This window comes from Setaria viridis, chromosome 2 (genome assembly GCF_005286985.2).
Source record: "Setaria viridis chromosome 2, Setaria_viridis_v4.0, whole genome shotgun sequence".
NCBI classification, from domain to species: Eukaryota; Viridiplantae; Streptophyta; class Magnoliopsida; order Poales; family Poaceae; genus Setaria; species Setaria viridis.
Genome location: NC_048264.2, coordinates 45,825,678 through 45,848,697, shown reverse-complemented (window position 1 = coordinate 45,848,697; position 23,020 = coordinate 45,825,678). Strand labels below are relative to the sequence as shown.

General features: G+C 48.4%; 3 protein-coding genes across 3 annotated transcripts; 2 read left to right on the top strand and 1 right to left on the bottom strand.

Moving 5' to 3' along the window:
* The first annotated feature begins 351 nt into the window (after window positions 1–351).
* Window positions 352–3,779, top strand: LOC117845580 (3-oxoacyl-[acyl-carrier-protein] synthase I, chloroplastic). The gene is made up of 7 exons (XM_034726645.2): window positions 352–839; window positions 951–1,388; window positions 1,484–1,657; window positions 1,777–1,890; window positions 2,019–2,120; window positions 2,196–2,265; window positions 2,368–3,779. The coding sequence occupies exons 1-7, from the start codon at window positions 417–419 to the stop codon at window positions 2,436–2,438; spliced, it is 1,392 nt and encodes a 463-aa protein (XP_034582536.1). The 5' UTR covers window positions 352–416; the 3' UTR covers window positions 2,439–3,779.
* Window positions 3,780–10,460: 6,681 nt separating this feature from the next.
* On the top strand, window positions 10,461–14,078 carry LOC117843689 (serine carboxypeptidase II-3). Its single transcript, XM_034724355.2, has 6 exons — window positions 10,461–11,442; window positions 11,571–11,828; window positions 11,954–12,072; window positions 13,129–13,221; window positions 13,298–13,403; window positions 13,653–14,078. Exons 1-6 carry the CDS (start codon window positions 10,615–10,617, stop codon window positions 13,839–13,841), a joined length of 1,593 nt encoding a protein of 530 aa, XP_034580246.1. The 5' UTR covers window positions 10,461–10,614; the 3' UTR covers window positions 13,842–14,078.
* Window positions 14,079–14,216: 138 nt separating this feature from the next.
* Window positions 14,217–17,577, bottom strand: LOC117843691 (uncharacterized). Its single transcript, XM_034724356.2, has 8 exons — window positions 17,258–17,577; window positions 16,184–16,297; window positions 16,037–16,105; window positions 15,929–15,948; window positions 15,795–15,847; window positions 15,650–15,680; window positions 15,391–15,472; window positions 14,217–14,742 (listed from the first exon to the last, which is right to left on the bottom strand). Exons 1-8 carry the CDS (start codon window positions 17,475–17,477, stop codon window positions 14,546–14,548), a joined length of 786 nt encoding a protein of 261 aa, XP_034580247.1. The 5' UTR covers window positions 17,478–17,577; the 3' UTR covers window positions 14,217–14,545.
* Between the last annotated feature and the right edge of the window lie 5,443 nt (window positions 17,578–23,020).

The window sequence follows — 23,020 nt, the reverse complement described above, 5'->3', positions numbered from 1 at the left end:
AAAATATCATGAACGGGAGCTCTCGAATTCAATGAGAATTATGACCATGAACCCATCAACAGAATTCAGAGCCGTCGTCTTTGGACTCTCATTCCTACCAATTAACAGATCTTTGAACTCGTATCACTTTCTAATAATGCTTACAAACAAATGCGCTATTCATGTAAAAAAAACCTATCTTTTCCTTTTGAGGAAAATTTACCTAAAATATTGATAGAAAAGCTGAACAAAAAATCTTTATACTAAAAACATTTTACAAAATTATAACATGAATTTTGAGGAAAGACATCGCAGAAGGATTGTTTCTAAAGGTTACTAAATAAAGATTAAATAAACAAGAAAAACATCACATTTCGTGCATTGTGCCATTCGTCGCAAACGTTGCTCCCCCTCGTTCCCACAAAACCTCGACGGTCATGCAAACCCTCCTCTCCGATGCCGTCGCCGTCGCCGTCGCGGCGGCCGACGTGACCCCACGCACACAGCCTCAGCCTCGCCGCGTCTCGGTGTCTATGGCGCGCGCACCCCGACGTGAGTCCGACCCGAAGAAGCGCGTGGTGATCACGGGGATGGGCGTGGTGTCGGTGTTCGGCAACGACGCGGGTGCGTTCTACGACCGGCTCCTCGCCGGGGAGAGCGGCGCGGGGCACATCGACCGCTTCGACCCCACCGGGTTCACCACCCGCTTCGCCGCCCAGATCCGCGGCTTCTCCTCCGAGGGCCACATCGACAGCAAGAGCGACCGCCGCCTCGACGACTGCCAGCGCTACGCCCTCGTCGCCGCCAGGAAGGCCCTCGAGTCCGCCGGGCTCGCCCTCGGCTCCAGAGCAATGGGCAAGGTGGATCACGCCGCACGCGCACGCCCCCACCCCTCGGGCACTCTTGCCATGCATGCCAGCAACCACTTCCCGATCCCATCTAGTAACTAATCATTGCAACACGACCCGCAGATTGACCTGGAACGCGCCGGCGTTGTCGTCGGCTCCGGCATCGGCGGCGTCAAGGAGTTCTCCGCCGGCGTGGAGAGCCTCGTGACCAAGGGGCCGAGCAAAATCTCCCCCTTCAGCGTCCCGCTCGCGATACCCAACATGGCGTCGGCTCTGGTCGCCATCGACGCCGGCATCGGCTTCCTGGGCCCCAACTACTCGGTCTCGACGGCCTGCGCCACGGGCAACCACTGCATCCACAGCGCCGCGGACCAGATCCGCCTGGGCCGCGCCGACGTCATGCTCGCCGGCGGCGTGGAGGCCGCCATCGCCCCGGTCGCCCTCGGCGGGTTCGCGGCGCTGGGGGCGCTGTCGCGGAGGAACGCCGACCCCGCGACGGCGTCCCGGCCGTGGGACAGGGACCGCGACGGCTTCGTCATGGGCGAGGGCGCCGGAGTGCTGGTACACACGTCGACGCTTGTGTTCTTCATCAGTGTAATCTGTGCCCTGCATTTGCTGCATGGGCAAATGCAAATTGATGAGAGAAACTTGGGTAGGTGATGGAGAGCCTCGAGCATGCCATGAGGCGTGGCGCCCCGGTCCTCGCCGAGTACCTAGGCGGCGCGGCGACCTGCGACGCGCACCATGTGACCAACCCGAGGCCAGATGGTCGTGCTGTTTCGCTGTGTATCAAGCGGAGTCTTGAAGACGCCGGCGTCTCACCGGAGGAGGTAATAACCAGAATGTTTTCATACTTGGTGAACTTGGGCTAAATTCGATCATCATTACGTTGGCAACTCTTAATAAGCTAGATAACAAAACCAGGAGATGGATGCATGTGTGCGTGCAGGTGAACTACATAAACGCTCATGCAACCTCTTCGCGTGCTGGGGACCTGGCAGAAGCGAAGGCTTTGAAGCAAGTCTTCAAGGACACGTCCCAGATCAAGATGAATGCAACCAAGGTGCTGGGTCTTGTACATTTTGCCAAGTCATTTCCACTGCGACAGTCTCTATACATTTCCTTTCTCTTCTGGAACTTCACTTCAGAATAGCCATGGTTCCATGCAACTTGTCTGTTCCCTCCTTGCAGTCCATGATAGGGCATTGCCTTGGCGCGGCCGGCGGTTTGGAAGCCATTGCCACCATCAAAGCCATAACCACCGGATGGGTGCATCCAACTATAAACCAATTTGTAAGCACACGTTTTCGATGTTTTTTCAAATTTGGCATATGAATAAATGTAAAACAGACTTGTGATACGGTGCAGAATCCTGACCCGGCAGTGGATCAATTTGACACGGTGCGTGATGTGAAACAGTGGCACGAAGTAAACGTCGGTGAGTGACAATGCATACACATTAAAATTTCTGCAGTAGTGATGGCTGATGAGTTCCCTACCTCTCAGCGTACTCGTTTGGTTGGCTCTTTCCCAAATGCAGGTATCTCCAATTCGTTTGGATTTGGTGGGCACAATTCGGTGGTAGTATTCGCACCGCCGTTCAAGCGCTGACCATGGTGCTGTGCGTCACACATCTCTGTTGGAAAACTACATGTCTCAGGCAGAAGTGAGAATGCCTCCCTTGATGTTTTCTTGCAAGTTGCAGGTGAAAGGCACTGGTACGGGCAATGCATACCTAGATGCTCTGTTCTGAGATGCATCATGTAAAACAAGGAGATGAAGTAGCATTTTTTTTGAAACGTAGCATGAAGTAACATTTAGACCATGGAGTCAAATTCTCCCAAACATCTACTGTAAGGTAGATGCTGTATTCCACTGAAATGAAAGCATGCTTCCTGCAATGCTGAAAGCCTGAAAGCATTCTATCCTCGGCTTTACTTCTTACTAAATTGCCCACGTTTTGTGTCTCAAAATGATGGTCATTTTCCACTCGCGCCGTGGTTTAGGAGTCCAGTACTACAGTATGTCTTCAGATTTCTGATTGATCATGCTTGCGGCCATCTTCACAAACATAACATTCTTTGGTCCGTCATAGTTGAGGATATCAGAATTATACGTTGGCACGCTTCCAATTTGCGGAGAGCTTCAGATGGTTGTCATAGCTAGAAGGCCAGAGCTATAGCCAACCTAATGTTGTCCATGGAAATGGATTTTTAACATGGCCAGGAAAACTGAGCACTTATTGGGCAAACTTAAAATAATTTCATGGCGGGTATGTAGGTTGGATATTAGTATGTCACTTCGCAAAAAGGATCTTAGTATAATAAATATAAAATAGATTAACTTGCCTTGGATCGGCTAAATTAATGACATTAGCCCACCACATGACGGAAGATAGCCTCCTCCATCCACCCAAGTCTCAGAAAGCTTGGGGTGGCTTCATGAAGGGTACAAGAAATCTCTGTCGGGCTTTTTGCTTCATCCAGTAAAAAGGAGTCATTGATCTGTTTCACCAAACTTGGGAGGGCGCGTTTGGGAGGGCGCCGGCCAACTCCGATTCTTCCTGACACAGGCACTGTAGCGCTAGAGGAGCCAGAGCTGGAGGAGCCACAATTTGTGGCTCCACCGGCTCCTTCTTGATCTGTGAGAGGGAGGGAGAGGAGAGAGAGAAAAGGAGCTCCCATGAACTGCGCTGCAGGACGGTGAAAGAGAGGGAAAGAGGGGGAAATTTGTGTTTTTATATGTATGTGTTGTTCAAGTGACCCTTTTGATTTGACAGGTAGATGCATTGACAATAAAGAGAGGGAAAGAGGAGGATGGGTTGTTGAACGTATCGTAAACCAGGTTTGAATATTTTGGCACATACTTTCACATTTTCTTTTCCTTTTTGTTGCTTTTCTGATCAATGTTATTCTGATTCTTCCACCTGTGGTTACTTACTGAACTTGAAGATCAACGTCAAGGTGTTTAGGTTATCGGAGCTACAAACAGGTAACGGTCAGCGGCTAATAGATCTATGCTTATATATTTATCCCTGAATGGAAGGCCCATAACTGTACCATTTTTCTGGTGCAGAATTGATGTGATAGATGATGCTGTTTTGCGGCCCGGTAGATTTGGGAAGAGACATTATGTACCTTTACCTGGTCCTGATGAACGGGTTTCAATATTAAAAGCACACGCTCGAAGCAAACCCATCTCCTCAGGTGTTGATTTGGATGCACTAGCACGTCGAGAGGAGTGCAGCAATCTCCCTGGTGCCGACCTAGCATCACTGGTAATTTCTATAATATTTCACTGGGCTGTCCAGTGGGAGCATTAATCAGCTTCTGTCTGTAGAATGTGGTGTCATTTTGGCTTTGCCAATGGGTAGCTGATGAATGCATCCTGTCTTTATGAATCAGATATTTGATTTAATTGCAGCACTCATTTGTGTGAATATCAAATGGTGATTCAAAAACAGGCAAAAATAAAATGGAACTGACATGCTTGTTTCGTTAGGTGAACGAAGCAGCCATGGCAGCATTGGAAGAGAGATTGGAATTCCTTGAGAACGGCACATCATCAATGAGTTCATCTTGTTTGATTGAGCTGTCGCACTTTGAACGAGCTCTATCAAAGGTGAAGCCATCAGTATCCGAACAGGTATATATATCTGCATCAGAATGACATGATATGTCATGCTAATCTTTCTGTTCACACCGTTGTTATACTGTCACCTGTCTTCACCCATTGCTCTCTTTCCTCTTGGTTACAGCGAAGGAAACATTACGAGGTATTGGTGTTGTCTGTTTCTATCGGTTCCTGTCAACGTCGGGCCACGTTTTGGAGGTTTTGGCGTATTATAAGCGTGGAGGTTGGTGGGTGCCGCCATGGTGAGTGGAATGATGATGCCGTGTTGATGTTACAATCCAACCGGTCGGGTCTAGCAGTGTTGAGTTGAGTGTCTACGCACGTTGATATCCCAATCCAACTGGACGAGTTTGTTTTGATTTCCTTTTATTTTTCTTTTTTATCTTTCTAGTCTGGAACTTCTTATTTTTAATATAATCGGCTGCTCTTCTGGCTGGTTCGTTTCGAAAAAAAAAGAAACATTACGAGGCATTGTCGAAGAGATACTCGTCAAACTGATGGACCACCATGCATCCACCTTGGTGTGTGTATGGCAACCTTTTGCAAATGTCCATGCTATGAGCTTCGTGGTTTCTCGGCAGTGTCACTACCCATGAAAATGGTTCTCCTCGATGGAGCCATGCTACCTTAGAGTGATGACAGCTACCTCGTGCGGGAGGCAGATAGAATTTTACTTCCTCGCAATCAATTTTGGCTTTATTTATTCGTACCTGATTGACCTACTGGCAGTTTTGTATGCCCTTAATAACATACATAAATGTGTGTAATACAATTATATTCCTGAAATATGGAAAATTCCTCCTTGGCATTTTTTTGTATTCTTCAGCTGCCGTTGTGGATTACACCATTGACAATCCTCAGTAGCTTAAGCATTGGGATCAAGCCCAGAGTATTTAGGGTCGTGGACTCGTAGTAGTCCCTGACAAGCGCCGCGCCGGCAAGGAGCTTGCCCTCCCGGCTCTCATCGGTGATTGCAATCACCGGCATCCCGGCAATGAATGGGTAGCATCATCAGTGAAGTTCAGACAGACGTTGCAGCAGTCTGCTAGTCCATATACCGATATACCTCAACTTCTCCATACAGTTTTGTCATTTTCTTTTCTCCTCTTTACAATCTTATTGGTCGATCTTTCAGATCAATCTCAATTAGATATTGCCTCTCCTGAATAGTTGCATGTGCGACTATTTACATGCTGATTTCAATTTTTTTTTACTTGCACGATATTTTATTCAGAATCAGTTTTTGCATGCAGCATCTAGATGAATGCATGCTCTATTAATTCATATTTTTGTTATTTTCAAACAACATTAAAAGTGCATTTTGTAATTGGAGGCACCCGAAATAGGGTGCTAGGTGGCATTCTCAAAACATCATCGGTGGCGTAATAAAATCTTGATAAGGTGCAACAGCAACATGGGGCGTTCCTTTGCTGTTTGCTTTTCTGTTGTTCACTTATTCTTTCGATGCTCTGCTTGACAATCACAGCGACAACGTACATTCCTCGTTTCACGTCCAAGTACATCGCTTTAACACAGTTGCAAGTTGCAGTGGTCATATTTTCTCTCCACGCGCCTTTGCGTACTTCTCGACGCCTCTCTGTCCGTTCCCTTCCTGCGCCTGTGTTCCTGTGTTCTGTTGCACCTGAAAGGTACCCTCTTCCTGTGTTACCTTCGTGGTCAAAGCAAGATAAAACAGAGGTATCAATACTGCACATATCTCTAATTCTTGATGGAATTCCTCCATTTCTAAACGGCGGTTTCAGCCAAACTAGTCGGATTTGCAGAAATGAACAGAAGTATTCGCTGTGGATTTGGTTCGGTCTGAGAAGAGACCTGAATTTCTGGAATCAGCAGACCAGCTAACTGCCCCTGGTCCCGAGTCCCAACACTACTACAGTAACCAGCTCAACAGATTTCTAGGAAATCTCATCACGACGTGCGCCGGACAAACAGCAACTTGAAGGTTTCTCCTGTCCTCTTGCAAATCATACGCCTAACTCCTACCCCCCTCGTGCCTCGAAAAGAGATCGATGCTAGCTGCTTCTGGTAACGACCATAACAACCATAAAGTTCAGGCTGCAGGAATCTTCCAATGTCAGTGGGTGGGACGGACAGCTGATCGGACAAGGCCGCCGAGGCAACAGCTTTACACACGACGGCCGTCGAATGCTTCCACAGCTCCGAAGAATTCTGACGGAGAACAGCGTGAGAGAGAGAGAGAGAGAGAGAGAGAGAGTAGAAAACAGTGACACGGATTCAGGCTTGTCTCGTCTGCCAGGAACCGCAATGGCGTCCGTCCATCGCCGCCGTCTCGTCTGCCAGGAGGAAGAAGAGCTGGCGCCCAGCGCGACGGCCGTGCCTTTCAGAATCCGCAGGCGTTATCCTTCGACCAGATAACGCCACCACCACCTCAAGGGACACGGGACACTAGGGGGCCATGGGCCAACCGTCGCGTCCCGATCGATGGACGCGCACGAGCACGGGCGGACAAGCGTGCGGTAGGCGGGTGGACCGGTCGCCGGCTCGATTGATCGGACCCGAGCAGAATGATTGGGCTCGTCGACGACGAACGCCGGCCGAGCGTGGTGGCTGGAGGAGTAGTGAGCGACTACTGCTAGTCTACAGTCTACAGTTCTAACTAACACTAGCTAGACCTGAAAGTGACCCAAGAGCCGCCGCGGATGCGACGACGGCCAGACGCTTAAGAGATAATGGCAACGACATTATCTCAATCAGTCAAGATTTCCAGTCTGCACATCCAGTCTAATCTAATGTGCACTACAGTTAGGCTGATGGCACTATCAGGCTATCAGCTATAGCTAGCTCAGGGAAGACAAAGGATTTGGTCTAGCCCTTGTTCTGTAATCTCCTTCTCGACTCCAACTCTAACTCTGAGTAAAGGAGCATGAATAATTTTTGTACCAAAGCGAGTAAAAGTTATTGGATGCAAATGGACCTCACCAACACAATAGCAATGGTGCCAAATTCAACGGTAAATGGATGGATTCGTGCATACTATGGCCTAGTCGGCTCGAATGGCCTGGGCAGCCAGCAGCATCATTCTGCTTCTCCCTCTGATTGCACAATCCGCTCCGGTTCGTGCGCGGTGATGCGACGGGCTCCCACTCCCGCGTACACCTGCGCGGCCGCGCCGCGCCCACCATTCGTCGTCGACGACGACTCGACGGCGACCGCCGGATTTGGACGTGGGTTGAGGCCAGACCGGTCGCCACTGCAGCGTCCCTGTCGCATTTGCGATTTGCGAATAGGGAATCCACTCCAAATGGGACGCATTTGTCCGCGTACGTGACTCACGCCGCCGCACCTTCAGGATCTTCATTTACTTAAACTGCATCCATCATTTCCATCGTGCTGACTGGAACTTTATCCAGGCACTGTAAAAAGGCTCCTTTTGATTTGCTGACTAGGACTGTAACGTATATGCATGCATGAAATGCATCGATGGATGGATTCAGAGTTTCAAGCTAGAGATCCCGAGCATGGATTTTTCACATATACATGTGACCACATGATTTATCCAAGATATTCATTTTTGAACCAATGGCGAGACAGATCATGGTTAGGTGAGAAGTACATGGGAGATAGTGGTTCAATGGTTGGATGGAGATAAATTAAAGGTTGAGATAAATTATATGATCACATGTACGTGTGGTTTTGCATTTTTCCAGGAAACCTCCACATCAGGATGGTTTTCTTCATCGATAATTTTTTTTTTGCATGGAGTTCTGTTTGCACCCACGAAATCGCATGGACTTGTACAAACACTGAGGCATCTTATCTGCATCTTATTTGTTACACTTATCGTTTCATTTGTAACGAAGCCATACACTTGTTCACTTCTCCTCGGTTCCCGACGCCCTCTCGATATCTATTTTTTTTAAAAAAAAAAGTAACAACCGGGCAGGAGCTATCTACAATGCAGACCCCAATTTTGGCAGTTTGTTTTTTTGGATGGGCCACGCCTATCAGCATATGGAACCTAGCATGGTCCATGGATATGCACGATAAGCACTTGGTAACAAAGTGGATATGCGAGCAACAGCCACCATACGGTAACAATGATGTTTTTATTGGGGCATGGACGACATGGTCCTTGTGACATTACTTTGAAGCTGAAACCGTATTAAAAAAAAGTATACGGACAAAAGATAATCTCAACTGAGCGTTTTAGATGCCTCCAATACCTTAATTTAGGTGTTAAATTGTGCTTAACGATGGTCAATGTATGAGTTAACAAAACATAGGGACAATTGAATTCATGCCATGGTGTTAATTACTGCATTCATATTTGCTAGTGCTTTTATAAGATCTGGACTCATACAATTAAAATTTGTTCCGTTTATGCCATTACCGTACCATGATCGGGTGGCATGTATCGAACAAGTTATGACACTAAAATTACGACATTGGCATAAATATAACAAGTTTTACACACTGGTGGTTTGAGTGTAAATATTACAAAAAAAAAGCAATGGTAAATATATATAAACCAAGGATAGGAGCCCATAAAATGCTTAGGTATTGAAATTCAAATAAAAATCTAATACCCCAGTATTATTAATTAAAATGGTTTACACATATTATTTTCATATGATAAATATTTGTAATGATGTACTATATAGCAAAATATCAAACTGCAAAGGTGGTCATTGGCAATTCTCCATGACACCAACTTTTTTGAATGAAAAGAGTGATATGGAATGCGTACTGCGTATACGCGGGATATCCATTGAAAGGGACGACCAACATGCTTTAAGAAGTTTAATCTCAAATTGTAAAAGTGGCAGGCCTTTTTCTAGTGGAAGGCCCTAAAATGCTGACCAAGCTTAGCTCTCAATCACGTGGTAATTGCTAGTACTTAATTGTGTACTTGCCTAACCAGATTATGGATACCATAGCTGGAGGCTGGAGCAGTCAGAATCTAGAGGCCAAAAGATACTTTCCACTACCTGCCTCCCCACACTAGACCCCCCCCCCCCCCAAAAAAAAAAAAAGAAAAGAAAAGAAATCCGCTGTCTGAGGTGTATTCCTCAAGAACTGTGGGTGGTTTTGCCCAAATATCACGTCTGATCTTCTTTGTATCTTGAAAAATCAACTTCTAGATGTTAATGATTCAACGCATTGCTTTATTGATTGTGAATTCATTGCCATCTTTCTTGCCAAAAAAAAAAGAACTCATGCCGTTGCCGTATCAAGTAAATAATTTTGACAGAGACATGTCTGAAGAAAATGTTGGAACTAATCCATAACTAAGCAAAACGCAAAGTTCCTCAGTTGTCACCCCATATGTTGACATGAGAGACAAACAACTGACAATTCTCATCCTCCTCTATTAATACATGCGGGGTAGAACTCCTGCGTGTTTCGAAAAAAATAACAACTGAAGGTTCTCCTTTTGATTTCGTGTCAACTACTGATTGGATATCATCTAGGGCTTTCCTTTCAGAAAAAAATATCATCTAGAGCTACTAGGCAGCATTTTTCCAGTGTTAGTTTGAACCTTCAGTGTTAAGTTTATGCTGATGTCGTTTCCTTCACACTTCCAATCCTCATCAATCAAAATCATATCATAGTCTACCAAGAGGAAATTCCACGGTAGTTCCACTGATAAAACCACTGAAGATGTTCCTTGATCAAAATTATCGACGAACAACTTATTTACCTGTATCAGTAAAATCTGACTGAAGAACTGTCTGCTCACCAATTCATCCCATGGACCAAATCAAAACCCAACAGCTCGGTGACACCTGGTAATAGTTCTTGCCAGGTTACCCTTTTCCTTTCCAGGTAAGAGCAGAGTAGCAATGGACACTGGACAGTAACACGAGCACAAGCCCTCACTGCATTGCATTGGGACAGGGACAGAGGCACACGCACAATCATCATACTACTACGTGCCTAGTGGGCGATCCTCTTGGTTGAAATGGGGAATCCTGCCACCAATTCCTGCCTGTCATTTGGCGCCCCACATCCAATTCAGCAACCCATCCTTCATTCAGAAAAAGAAAAAAGGCGAAGGTTTCAGGCTTTCAGCTCGCAGTCCATCCATGCCTATATATACCAGGCGCCCTACGGTGCGACGTGCTCGTCCTCGTCCAGCTCCGTAACCACCGGACAGAGCAGAGCACGCGCCATGAGGACCACCACCAGCACAGCGCTGCCGCTGGCAGCGGCGCTCTGCCTCGCGCTGCTGCTCCCCGGCGCGGCCGCCGCCACCAAGCCCCGGCTGCGGCAGGGCGACTACCTGAACCGGCTCCGCGGGTCGCCGGCGTCCGCGCGCCAGTCGTGGCAGCAGGCCGAGTCGTCGCTGGCGGTCGCGTCGCCGTCAACGGCGACGGACAGAGCGCAGCGGCACGCGTCGTCGCCGTCTTCCCCGCCGGCCGTGGGGCGCAAGGAGGACGACCGCGTGGACCGGCTGCCGGGGCAGCCCGACGGCGTGGACTTCGCGCAGTACGCCGGGTACGTGACGGTGGACGCGGCGGCGGGGCGCGCGCTGTTCTACTACCTCGCCGAGGCCGGCGGCGGCGCGTCGGCGTCGTCCAGGGCTCCGCTCCTCCTGTGGCTCAACGGCGGGCCCGGGTGCTCGTCGCTGGGGTACGGCGCCATGGAGGAGCTTGGCCCGTTTCGCGTGAAGAGCGACGGGAGGACGCTGTACCGGAACCCCTACGCGTGGAACGAGGCGGCGAACGTGCTGTTCCTGGAGAGCCCCGCCGGGGTGGGGTTCTCCTACTCCAACACGACGGCGGACTACGGCCGGAGCGGCGACAACAAGACCGCCGACGACGCGCTCCTGTTCCTGCTCAACTGGATGGAGAGGTTCCCCGAGTACAAGGGCCGCGAGTTCTACCTCGCCGGCGAGAGCTACGCCGGCCACTACGTCCCCCAGCTCGCCCACGCCATCCTCCGCCACGCCGCCACCGCCGGCAAGGCCTCCTCGCCCATCAACCTCAAAGGCATCATGGTATGCAGTGCGAAGCGCGTCAGATATATTACCGTGCATCGACACCAACCACCAATTGATTGGCGTGTCGTGTCGGGTCGAGTGGGACGATGAATAGTTACTGACGGATGTGCGTGTGATGGTGAAAGATTGGGAACGCGGTGATCAACGACGGGACGGACACCATGGGCATGTACGACTTCTTCTGGACGCACGCGCTTATCTCCGACGAGGCGGCGGAGGGCATCAGGAGGTACTGCAACTTCAGCGCCGGCGGGACGGACTCGGACAAGTGCGACGCGGCGACGACGGAGGCCGACGAGGCGCTGCAGGACATCGACATCTACAACATCTACGCGCCCAACTGCGAGTCCGCCGGACTCGTCACGCCGCCGATCACCCCGTCGGTATGATTACGATGTGCTGAGCTAATCATGGTTGATTAATTGAGCTAGCTAGTAGTACTAATTAATAATGACGTGTGGCTTGGATCTTACGTGATGGAGTACACATATAATGTGGCTGGCTGCAGATCGAGAGCTTTGATCCGTGCACGGATTATTACGTGGAGGCCTACCTCAACGACCCGGACGTGCAGAGGGCGCTCCACGCCAACGTCACCCGCCTCGACCACCCCTGGTCGGCATGCAGGTACACCCGGCCGGCCGTACACACACGCTCCCTCCGAGTATTTTTTTTTTCTTCTTCTAAAATTTACTACCACTCTACCTCTCACTATTAGTTTTACTACGCATGACTTGGTCGGGAAAAAAAATACAACGAGACCATCGAAGTGGTCCGGACGATCTCAAGTTCACAAATCACAACAGCTAGGCCCGGCACATGCGTATGATTGGCGCCATCGATCGAAACGACATCTCCACTGCTGGAGATATTTTTTTTCCGATGCTAATTCCTGCACAACCTTGGAGTCAATCATTCATTCGTTCGGACAAGCCCTGGCTTACGCTACACGAAATGCACACCGGATTCCTTGAGCTGGATTATGGCATCCATGATAGGAATTAGGTGCGTGCCACACACATGCGTGCGCCGAAAAATTACTCTCGTCCATCATGAATAATTTGCTAGATTTTTGGCCGTAGCAGTATGATAATGAGGTAGGTGTAGCACGGGAACAGCGCAAAAAGGTTGTAGGTGGTTGCACGCTCAAAACCCTTCAAACTTTCACCTACTGCGAAACTTGTTCGAGTGAGTTGGCCAGGCGTGCAGAAATCGCCTCCCTGTAGAGATTGCTTCGGAGAAATTTTATATGGTTAGCAAATGTGGAGGCGAGGATTGCATGGTCACTAGTTTAGAGTTTCAGATTTGACCTTCAGGATTCCTAGCAAGATTTGATTTGACATCAACACCTGCATGTCTTTCATTCGTCCATAAATCCATGCCGTGATCCAACGCACATGACGAACAGCATTTCCCCCATGTTCTTTGGGATTTCGATTCTTTTGTATACATGGAGCAGTGTACTCCACATCCATCTTAATTCTTTCAGCAATACACATGGATCTTGGAAGTCCATGATGATTGATCCACTTGCTTCCTGCCCATCCTGCCTGCAAGAAATTATTGGGCCCATGTGCAAACGCAGTCATCTAGAACAGATAAATCAGATTAAAACATTATCTTCATTCTTCAACTCGTGGCGTTTATATATATTTTTTTTAAAAATATATTGCTCTTTTTCAGTGACGTCTTGAGACGGTGGACTGACAGCGCCACAACGGTCCTGCCTATCATACAGGAGCTCCTGAAGAACGACATCAGAGTCTGGGTCTACAGGTAGGCACAAACAGCTTTCAGATGCTTCAGTTTCACTGATGCAACAATTCAGCACGACTCACTGATGTTTTTGCAGTGGTGACACCGATGGGAGAGTGCCGGTCACTTCCAGCAGATACTCTGTCAACCAGCTCCAGCTCCCAGTCGCTGCTAAATGGAGGCCATGGTTCAGCAGCACTCAGGTGCTCACACCCTCATACTCTGCTCATCGCTTCCCTCACCCTTTCACTGCAACAAGCAGCAAACATAAACACAAAAGCAACACAAACCATCTGTAGCTAGGTAATAAAAGTGAAGAATCACTCAGTTCATGAAGAAGGGCGTGGAAATACTCCGACGATGCTTTCGACGAATCTGAAAACTTTTTTTTTGGAGTTTAGGTATCATGCGAAATAGCTTTTGTGGTGATCTTTTCAATCTTCTGAACCCAGGGTTCTGGAGAGGTGGGTGGCTACGTCGTGCAGTACAAGGGCAAGGAGAAGGGCAGCCTCAGCCTGGCAACCGTGAGAGGAGCCGGCCATGAGGTACCCAGCTACCAGCCGAAGAGAGCACTTGTGCTTGTTCAGAGTTTCCTTGCAGGCAAAAGTCTCCCTGACTGCAAGAAATGCGAAGAGTCTTAGCATTTGGAACTCGGAAGTATACAGAGTGCATCAGCAGCATCACAATATGTATCCATTTCATTCAGCACATGAGAAGAAAGCGAAAGCGAACCAAGTTAGAGAATAGAAATATACGCACCTCATAGATCATGTAACTGCAGGTCTGCAAAGGTAAATTATATAGTCACATAGAGAAATCTGTACACGAATGAAACCTATAAAATCTGAAAAGTAACCAGCAGAAATTTATGCTGCAAAGCTTCCATGTGTTACAGATATCGATCACAGGATGAAATTTATGGAGCATATGTACTGCTACTGCCAGGAGATAATATATTAAAGAGCAGTGCAGAATGGCTAAGTCACAGAAACCACAGTCGGCATCAGGGAAAGCAGTTCTTGCAGAAACAATGATTTTACTTCAACAGAAACAAATAGAGTATTCCTAGAAAAAGGCCAATTCCTTTCTCCAATAACAAATTTTCTCCCTCGAAACTACCAAACGATTCTGCTGTGCTTTTCAAGACGATACAAAAATGAGAGAGAAGAAAACAGTGGTTGCACATACATCACTGACTTCCTGATTCTCCCAAGATCGGTTACAGGCATGCAATGGCACGCTTTCTATATTTGGATGGCCATAACAATGGTGGCAACATCGCGTCATCTGATCATGTATAAATCACACTAATCCACAAATCTTGTGGCATGAATCAGCCTACAGTTTATTCTTCCCCTTGGCTCTCTATGTGGTTTACTGTTGGGGAACCTGCACCTGTCAATCCTTGCATCTTTTCGCAGACATAGACATAATGGGAGTCAGGATCCTCTGGAACAAATCCATCAGGGAGCCTACCCCTCTCCGTCAGTGGAACAGGATCCAGTACTTGCCTCCTTATCTTTCCAGTGAACCCAGGTCTTGCTGCAATACATTAAAACAGCAATGATGATGCCAACATATAAGTACTGTTTTCTTTACCCAGCAGGGATTTACACAGACATCTGTTTTGATTGGTCATGCTAAATTGCTAATATTTATCCTCTTCCGAAACACAATATGGGGTAGCATGGACCAGTAATTCAGAATCAAAATACTAAATGTTGCACCACAGAAAGGGAACTAACAGAAGCAAATCCGTAGTGATTTTCTTTCCTAAAAAAAGATATTGTTCTATGAGAAGAATATTACATGGGGGAATAAAGGTGTGTGGCTGATACAGGAACACCAATCTACTACTTGGGTCCAAAGCACCTTAGTAGATAAAATAAAAACATGGAAAATTGGCAATTGTTCTTCTATAACTCTTGTAACACTACATAATTTGATGAAATGAATTACGCATGTTAGTAACTTCATGTAACGGGACAGAATGTTCATGAGCAAACAGAAAAAACAACTCAGTTCTTAATTGCATTATGCAGGGAAAAAATAATTGAAGCCTTCTCCTAAGCATTGTACCACAATACAAAAGGAAAAGGAAAATTGCCATGATACACAAAAGTTACTGTCACTCTGAGAATATATCTGCAAAGCAAAAGGGTAAAAACTCGAGTTAAGATTCATACGTACGTAGAATGTAAAGTACAATTTTCCAATTGCATGCTGGTTGATTCAAATGAGGAACTCGCACTGATGGATCACCATATGTTATCTATAAGTTCAGGCATGAAAGTTGATCAGAATATATATCAAGGTTTTAACATATTAACAACTGTTGAGGCTGGACTGTGTATATACATATCTTAAGAAGAGGAATGGAAAATAATCTAGAATTCAGCCCTGAAATCGTCCTCAACAGCACTACTCAGAGCAAATGTACAGTGCTTACCAAAATAAAGACACCTCCTGGTCTAAGAAGCCTGCAAGCAAAGTACAACTGATAAGGCTGAAGGAATGTTGAAATTAACGAGATATCTTGGTGCAGATGAGACTGCAGAGTGATACTTCAGAGGAGCAGCAAGACACTAAAAAACCTGTCCACTTCCGAAACCATCTGAGCTGCACTGAGAGGAGCATCCACACCACACTATGAAAGGAGCAAGACCTCAATGTTGAAGAAGTCCAGAAATAAGCAAAAGGACACAGTGACTTATGTTAACATACTTACCATCAATGAGTCCAGGGTACCTAAGAACGTAAAAAAAAGTTAATTAAGTGAAACTGCAAATGAATGCCTGCAATTGCCAGAAATATAACACCACAGAAGAATGCATACCTTTATCAATTGCACAATCAAACGATTCATCAGGAAACATACTCATATCTCTGACATCCATGCGCAGGTCTGCAGGTCATAAGGATATCAATTGAAGGCAGATAGCATCTTCAACCAACAGGGAAAATGATAATCATGCAAGGATACATTGCAGCTGCGGAATGTTGAAATATTTCTTCCTCATCATCTCAATCACAACCGAAGAAATGTCAATGTTCACGATCTCCAAATAACCATCACTGACCATGTCCTCTGACATAACTACAGACAGCAGCGCAAGAAAGGGAAATCAGAATTAGTTAATTTGGACAGAGAATGTAGTTAAGGGGAAAAAACTGCTTCCAGATTGTTGGGGCATATCTCGGCAAGAAGAAAACAAACTCGTTCCTGCAGAACTACCCTGATAAGAGTTGATTAAGCTAATCTCAATTGTAGAGCTATATACTATCCTAAAAAACAAATTATCCATCCAAGGTATTGGTTGTAGATGAGTGACTCTGCACTTAACACAAGAAAAATAGAAGAAACAATGCTTCAGTCCCATAGACATGGGTCATTCACTATTTTAGTACTCCCTCCGTCCCAAATTACTATTCGTTTTGGCTTTTCTAGATACATAGCAAAAGTTTTGTATCTAGAAAAACCAAAATGAATAGTAATTTGGGACGGAGGGAGTACATAACAAGTGGCCTTGCCGTAGAGCAGCTCGTAGCAACAAGATTCCATTCAAAGCAAGCAACATATCAAGGGCAGTGACCTATCACCAATGCTAACACGTGGGCTAACTGAGAATGACTTGCTAAAAAAGAACTGGGGGAGAGAATGACCTTGTCTGGTTGTCGTAATGATATGTAAGCAAAGATACAAAAAGAAGCGCAGCCAAATCACCAGGACACTTTTCCACAACCTACTGCGTGGCCAAACCCAAACAACGATTTCTATTCTATCGGTGCAAACTCTGCGTACGCAGGCAGGTACAAGTACAGAGAACCACCATCCATTCCCAGCTATATATGCATGAGCAAAAGAAGAAGAACAAAAGGACACAAGCTTTCTACTTTCGGGAAGATGGGAATTCGAAAGCGAAGCAACCAACGGTAACTCCACTCTGTTCGTGCAGTCCTACTACCAACCAAGTGCAACAATTTCCTGAAGCAGCCAGCAATGAATTAACCGCGACCGATAGGATAGCAGCAGAGAGGGAGGAGCTGGATTGCGTACGAGCGGAGCCGCATCCAATCATGAGTAGCCGGGACGCCGGCGGCGCGAAGCGGCGGACGAAGGGGCGGAGCGCGTCGTAGCGCTGGTACCAGTCGTACGGCGCGCCGCCCTCCTCGACGTACCGCGCGTCCCAGTACTCCGCCTCCCCGTAGCTCAACGACCTCCCGGTGTTGCCGTCGCTCCCCTCGCCGTCGTCGGGCGGCGGCGGCGGCGACGACATCGCCGCTAGGACTAGCTAGGAGCAGAGGGTGAGGGAGCGGGGTTGCGAGTGGGGCGGATTGGGGGAGGAGGGAGAGGGAGGGAGGGAAGGTAGTAGTTGGGGGTGGGAGGAGCATCGGCATCGGTGCGGTGCTCGCGCCCGCCCGCCCCCGAGCTTGGGACCAGCCGCCACCGCACGTCGCCGTCGTCGCCTGCCCAGTTGCTCCTCCTCCAATTTTTTTTTAAATTATTTCCTGTTTTTTTAGGAACCTTTTTTCTTTGGGTGATGATGTGTTACGGCCAGTCGGCCACCGTTCCGTTTTGGTTGGTACCGTGCGTGATTCTGTGGCTTTGTTTCCTCCACCACTGTTCGTTTCGTTTGTCCGTCCCTACCATTTTTGCTCATTTTTTCCCAAGCATTTTAACGGGTCGGGGTTATTCTCAGGCGTCAAGTGTCAGCACGTGGGCGCTATGGACGTGCGCAACTGCACTTGCAGCTTGCTCGTGAGTCATGTCATGGGAGAAAATCACCCTTGTTTGACAAGTGGGGATTTCAATAATTGTGTGAAAAAGGTCATTCTTGTAATGTAAACTATGAGCGTTTTGTGCTCCAAATAGGCTCATAAATATTGACAAAATAGTGTGCGTTACAGTGTTAGGTCCCATGAACCTTTTTTATACTAAGAGGATAGAGAGATTCGCCCCCGCGTCATCTCGCTGGGCGACATGGGCGGCTCCCCGAACACCCGCCTCGCCCCCCCCCTCCGCCTCTCACTCTCACTACCCTCGCCACCGCTAGAGTTGCCTACCGGAAGCCCGGCGAGTAGCGAGGAGGGCAGCGGCGGGGCCATCAGCTCGTCACCCTCCTTTTCCTCCTCTCCCAACCCCTCCTTCCTCCCCCTCCTCTCTTCTTGTTGTAGCGCCATGGGCATGGCCGGCGGCCAGATCCATGTAGGAGATGCCCAGATCCGCGCGGAGGGCATTCGGATCTGCGCTCTACCGGCGTTTCCCGGGCGTTCCCGGTGATAGGCAATGATGGCTTCTCTGTCAACGGCGTGGACAAGGCAGCAGCGCCGGTGGGTGTCCGCCCCCCCCCTCAGCGCAGCGTTGGCGACCTGGTCCTAGCGGCTGAACGTCAGATCTTGGCGCAGCTCGCCGGCTGCCAGTCGACTCTCTCTGCTACAAGAGGGGTCACGGGCAGCCTAGGCGGGCGGCTTTTCCTCCGTCACGTCTTGCGGCGTGAGGGTGCTCGAGGCCTGGCTATGGCGGCTGCCGGCGCGCCGGCTGCGAGGTGCGGGTGGCTTGCCGCGGTAGGTAGTGCGTCGCTGTCGACGAAATCAACCCGACGGAGTGGCTCGCGGCCCGGGGCTTTGGCAGCGACGGTGCAGCACCAGGGGCTGCTACAAGGTGCCTTGTGTCCCTGCCGTCGTTTGCAAGGTCTTTGCGGATGTGCATTGGCGGTGTCGTGGTGGCGTGGCCGGTAGCGGCTTGCTCGGGTGCATGTCAACGACACTGTGGTGCTGCTGGCTGCGGCCAAGCGGAGGTGCATTAGCAGCGTCATGGTGGTGTAGCTAACATTATCAGCCCCTTCTTTGCACCGTCGGTCCGTCAGGTCAGTTAGGCTCTAACCGCTTCCTCGTGGGTAGGCCGGTTGAGGTTAAGGCAAAAGTCTGGATGGCGACGTCTGAGGGCACTGCTTCCTTATTGGAGGCATCCTCTCTAATCTCACCGTCTCATAGATGAAAATCCAACCCTTCTTGGGCCGCTGTCGTCGGTGCTTCTAGCGTCGTGTCCTTCCTGAAGGTGACATCGGGCATTTTTTAGCGTGGTGTTTCAGCATTCGTCGCTCGGCTGTGGCAGGGTATCTCTTCCCTTTCTCATTTTTCTTTCTTTTTCAAAAAAGTGAAAATACAAAAAAGAAGTAGCAAGTGGTGGTGGCAATGGTATGGATATTGCAGGGATGGTGTTTGGGTGGAGTGGCAACTGGAGATGACCGGCTAGTATGGCTGAGTCTGAGTTGAGTGGAGTGATGTTGTGCGGCTTGTGTCGATGTCCTAATCTGGCCGACCAGAGTTGTTGCGGATCGTGTCGATGTCCCAACCCGACCGATAGTTGAGTTGAGTTGAGCATGTGTTGATGTCCCAACCAATTTGCTCGTGCTGTTCTTTCTTCCGTTTATTATTTTGACCAATATGTACCTTCTTTTTAATATAATCAACAACTCTTTGATTTTAAAAAAAAAATACGCCCGTTAGCTGCGAGTCTGCAAGCCCGCAACGGGCCATGGCCCCAGGCGCCACCCAGCTCGATAACGGTTAACGAGCAGCTTCTAGCCTTCTAACGAACGCTTTGCACTGAAGAACGTGCTGGGCGGGCCAGAAGATAGCATCACCCACCCATCCGCAGCGGGATCTCTGGGGCCCACGGGGAGGGGAGGATTCGCAAGGCACGGCCTGGCCCAGCGCACAGCTCGCCTGTCACACACAAGACCCTGCTGATCAACCGAACTGGTCCAGTGGTCCTATCTATCCTCCGATGGACCTGCAGGACCACGCTCGCTGCACGCACGGTCGAGCCGAGATAGCTTCCAAGCTATGCAGCCTGTCTGTGAGCATGGCCCGTTAACTGCTGAAGCCTGTCTGTGTAGTTTCAAAAAAAAAAAAAAAGCCTGTCTGTCACCATGGCCCATTTGCTGCAAAACTCCACATTTCATTTCGAGCCAAACTTCTGTTTCACAAAAACCAGTGTGAGAATAGCCTCTATCAAGTTTTGGTAATTTATTATTTATATTTGAGGTATGCAAGCATAGAGTACAGCCAATGAGAATAACAGTAATGAAAATTACAGTGATGAAGAAAGAATGTATGTTACCTTTTGTCCGAGGATATCCAATGCATTTATGCATACTGTACCATTTAGAAGCTCACTCAACTTGAATGGATGCCCCTGATATGATGCCGTTGCTGAATACATTTCTACTTCTTTGAGGCATGGGGCACATCCTAAAGTCAACGGCAGATATGGAGATGACCATTAGCCACATATAAGTTGCTCCAGATTTAGAAGACAAACTAACACAAGGGCACGGTCGATCCAAATTTTTGTGTTTATCAAGTTACATATATATGAAAATTGTTGAAATATCTAGTACAGTTTTCAACCCAGGAGTAGGAAATGCTTATAAGTTATACTCCTATGTACAGTCTCTTAATGTTTCAGTAATTGTTAGTCTGATTTTTTTCCCCTGAATTGAGCAGTTGACTGAATAGCACGCGGAACAAGCAATGCGACGCCATTGGAGACTTTGAGTGTGTTACTCCAACTGAAGAGCGCTGAATGATTAGATGCTTTCAGCTAAAATAAACCCGTAAAAAAGGTTTTAGTCTGAACACTGATGTTACTTTCGAAGGGAACATCCCTAACAATGATGATCCCCAGAGGGCACGATCTGATTCTGAAGGCACATCGGTGGAAGCATTGCTGATCAACAGCCCGTAAAGACCCATCCCAAAAATCAGCATGACAATTCCAGCAAGATACGCATCTGCAAAACACCGATGCCACAAAAGCAGCAGTTTAGCGAGGCGACACAGACAAGCATTGCCACGGCAAACACTGTTGCTCGTGCTGATTGACTGAACAAATTAGGCTGGAAGCCTGGAAGAACATCTCACCGATGGCCTCGACGACTTTGAGGACCATCTGCCCCGAATGAACTCCCTTGACATAGCTCGACCAATCAGCGCTCGCGAGGAGGGCCAGGAAGGCAGGAACCGGAAATCGAAGATCACCTGCAGCGCCCTGAACAGCATCGGCAGCAATTGAGCATGCGCATGGATAGAACATGAGAATGATTCCGTTTACTGCGAGATTTCGGTGATTGGCGCGGGGCTGGGGGAGTGAAGAGCTGAAGCTAGGGCTTCAGGATGGGGAGGGAATGGATCGGCCGGGCCTTGCGCTTGCAGGGAGAGAGGGCGGCGGCGGATCGCCGAGAAGAGGGGAGAGCTGCTGGCCTGCTGCCCATCTGGTCTGGAGCCCGGAGGGTAGGGCTTATTTGTTAATATACAGGGCTCTTTATGAAAAATATCGGATCGCGATTAATAGTTGCGATCCAAATGAGGGGTGTTTATGTAAAATATGTATCTGGTATTTTTCACAAAACCCCCTAATTTGGATCGCGACCAATAGTCGCGATCCGAATTAGGGGTGTTAATGCAAAACGGTGATCCGGTAATTTTTGTAAAACCCCCTGGCCGGCGAGACGGTGGCCGGCGAGGCGGCACTGCTGCCAGCCGGCGTCGCGATGCATCAGGCGACCGCCACGAGCTGGGGACATAGCGGCGGGAGCAGCCCCGCCGCCGGCCGGTGCGCCGGGGCCGCGCGGGCGGCGACCGCCGGCGCGACGCAGCCGCTCAGCAGGAGAGCCATACATCTCCTGGAGGATGGACGACGACAGACACGAGCGGCCGCCGGTGGCCGCTTCTAGCTGCTGCTCCTGCGGCTTCCTGGCACGTGCCGGTGAGGGTTCGAGCTGAGCAGCTGCACGCCGCGCCTTGCGTTGTGTGCGGCAGTGCGATAAATACTATTTGCACTTCTGTTCTCTGAAACCCTTTCAGGCAAAAGGCTTGGACACAAACATTTCTACTTCTTTGAGGGATGGGACACGACACATCCTAAAGTCGAAGGCAGATACGGAGATGACCAATAGCCACATATAAGTTGCTCCAGATTTAGATACAAACTAACTCAACTCTCTTATAAGAACAATGGGCAAATTCTAGAACCATGAGTTTTGAGTTAGGCACATCTATTTTGAATATTGTTTTGATGCCAGTATCACACTGGTAGAGATAAAGATATTGCAGCTGAGTGCATGTATTTGCAAGGAGATTATGTAGAGAAAATGCTGCGTTGTAAAGGATGAGACTTGTGAGAGAAAAAGATGTATTAGGATAATTACCAAAGAATAAGCTATTCACATCACACCATCGATCTGCATGTCTTGCCATTTCCTCATTGCTAACGACAAATGGGAGCCTTTTCAATCCCACTTGTAAGCTTTGGATCTTATACCATTCCATTTTCAATTGCTTCATTGACAAGCTGACCAATTTTTCTTGAGTAACTGTTGATCAAGAAGAACAAAATGCAGAGTTTCGTGATGATAGACCTTCTGCAGGTAGCAACACAACATGCTCCTAATTGCTTCCGTTAAACTTAAACATGGCATAGCTTGATCCTCCACTGTGGGATCGGCAAAGGGTTCGCGAAGGAAGTCCTTGATATCTATGCTGAGTTGACTGACCATTTCGGAAAAAAATGCTGAGTTGACTGAGCAACCAAGGGAAATGTCTTCATCGTGCGGGCAAACAACCCACAAGTACCCGGATGAAGAGAAGGAGAAAGGTTTGGATCTGATTGAGAAGAAAACCGTTCATTGCCAACAGGAGTCCAGGTCTCCACTCTACTCCACTGGGCCATGGAAAGAGCTCCGATGCCGGGTTCGCATGTCAGGTTCCACGGCACTGAATAGGCACCTTCAATTCAACATCTGTCAGACAGTCA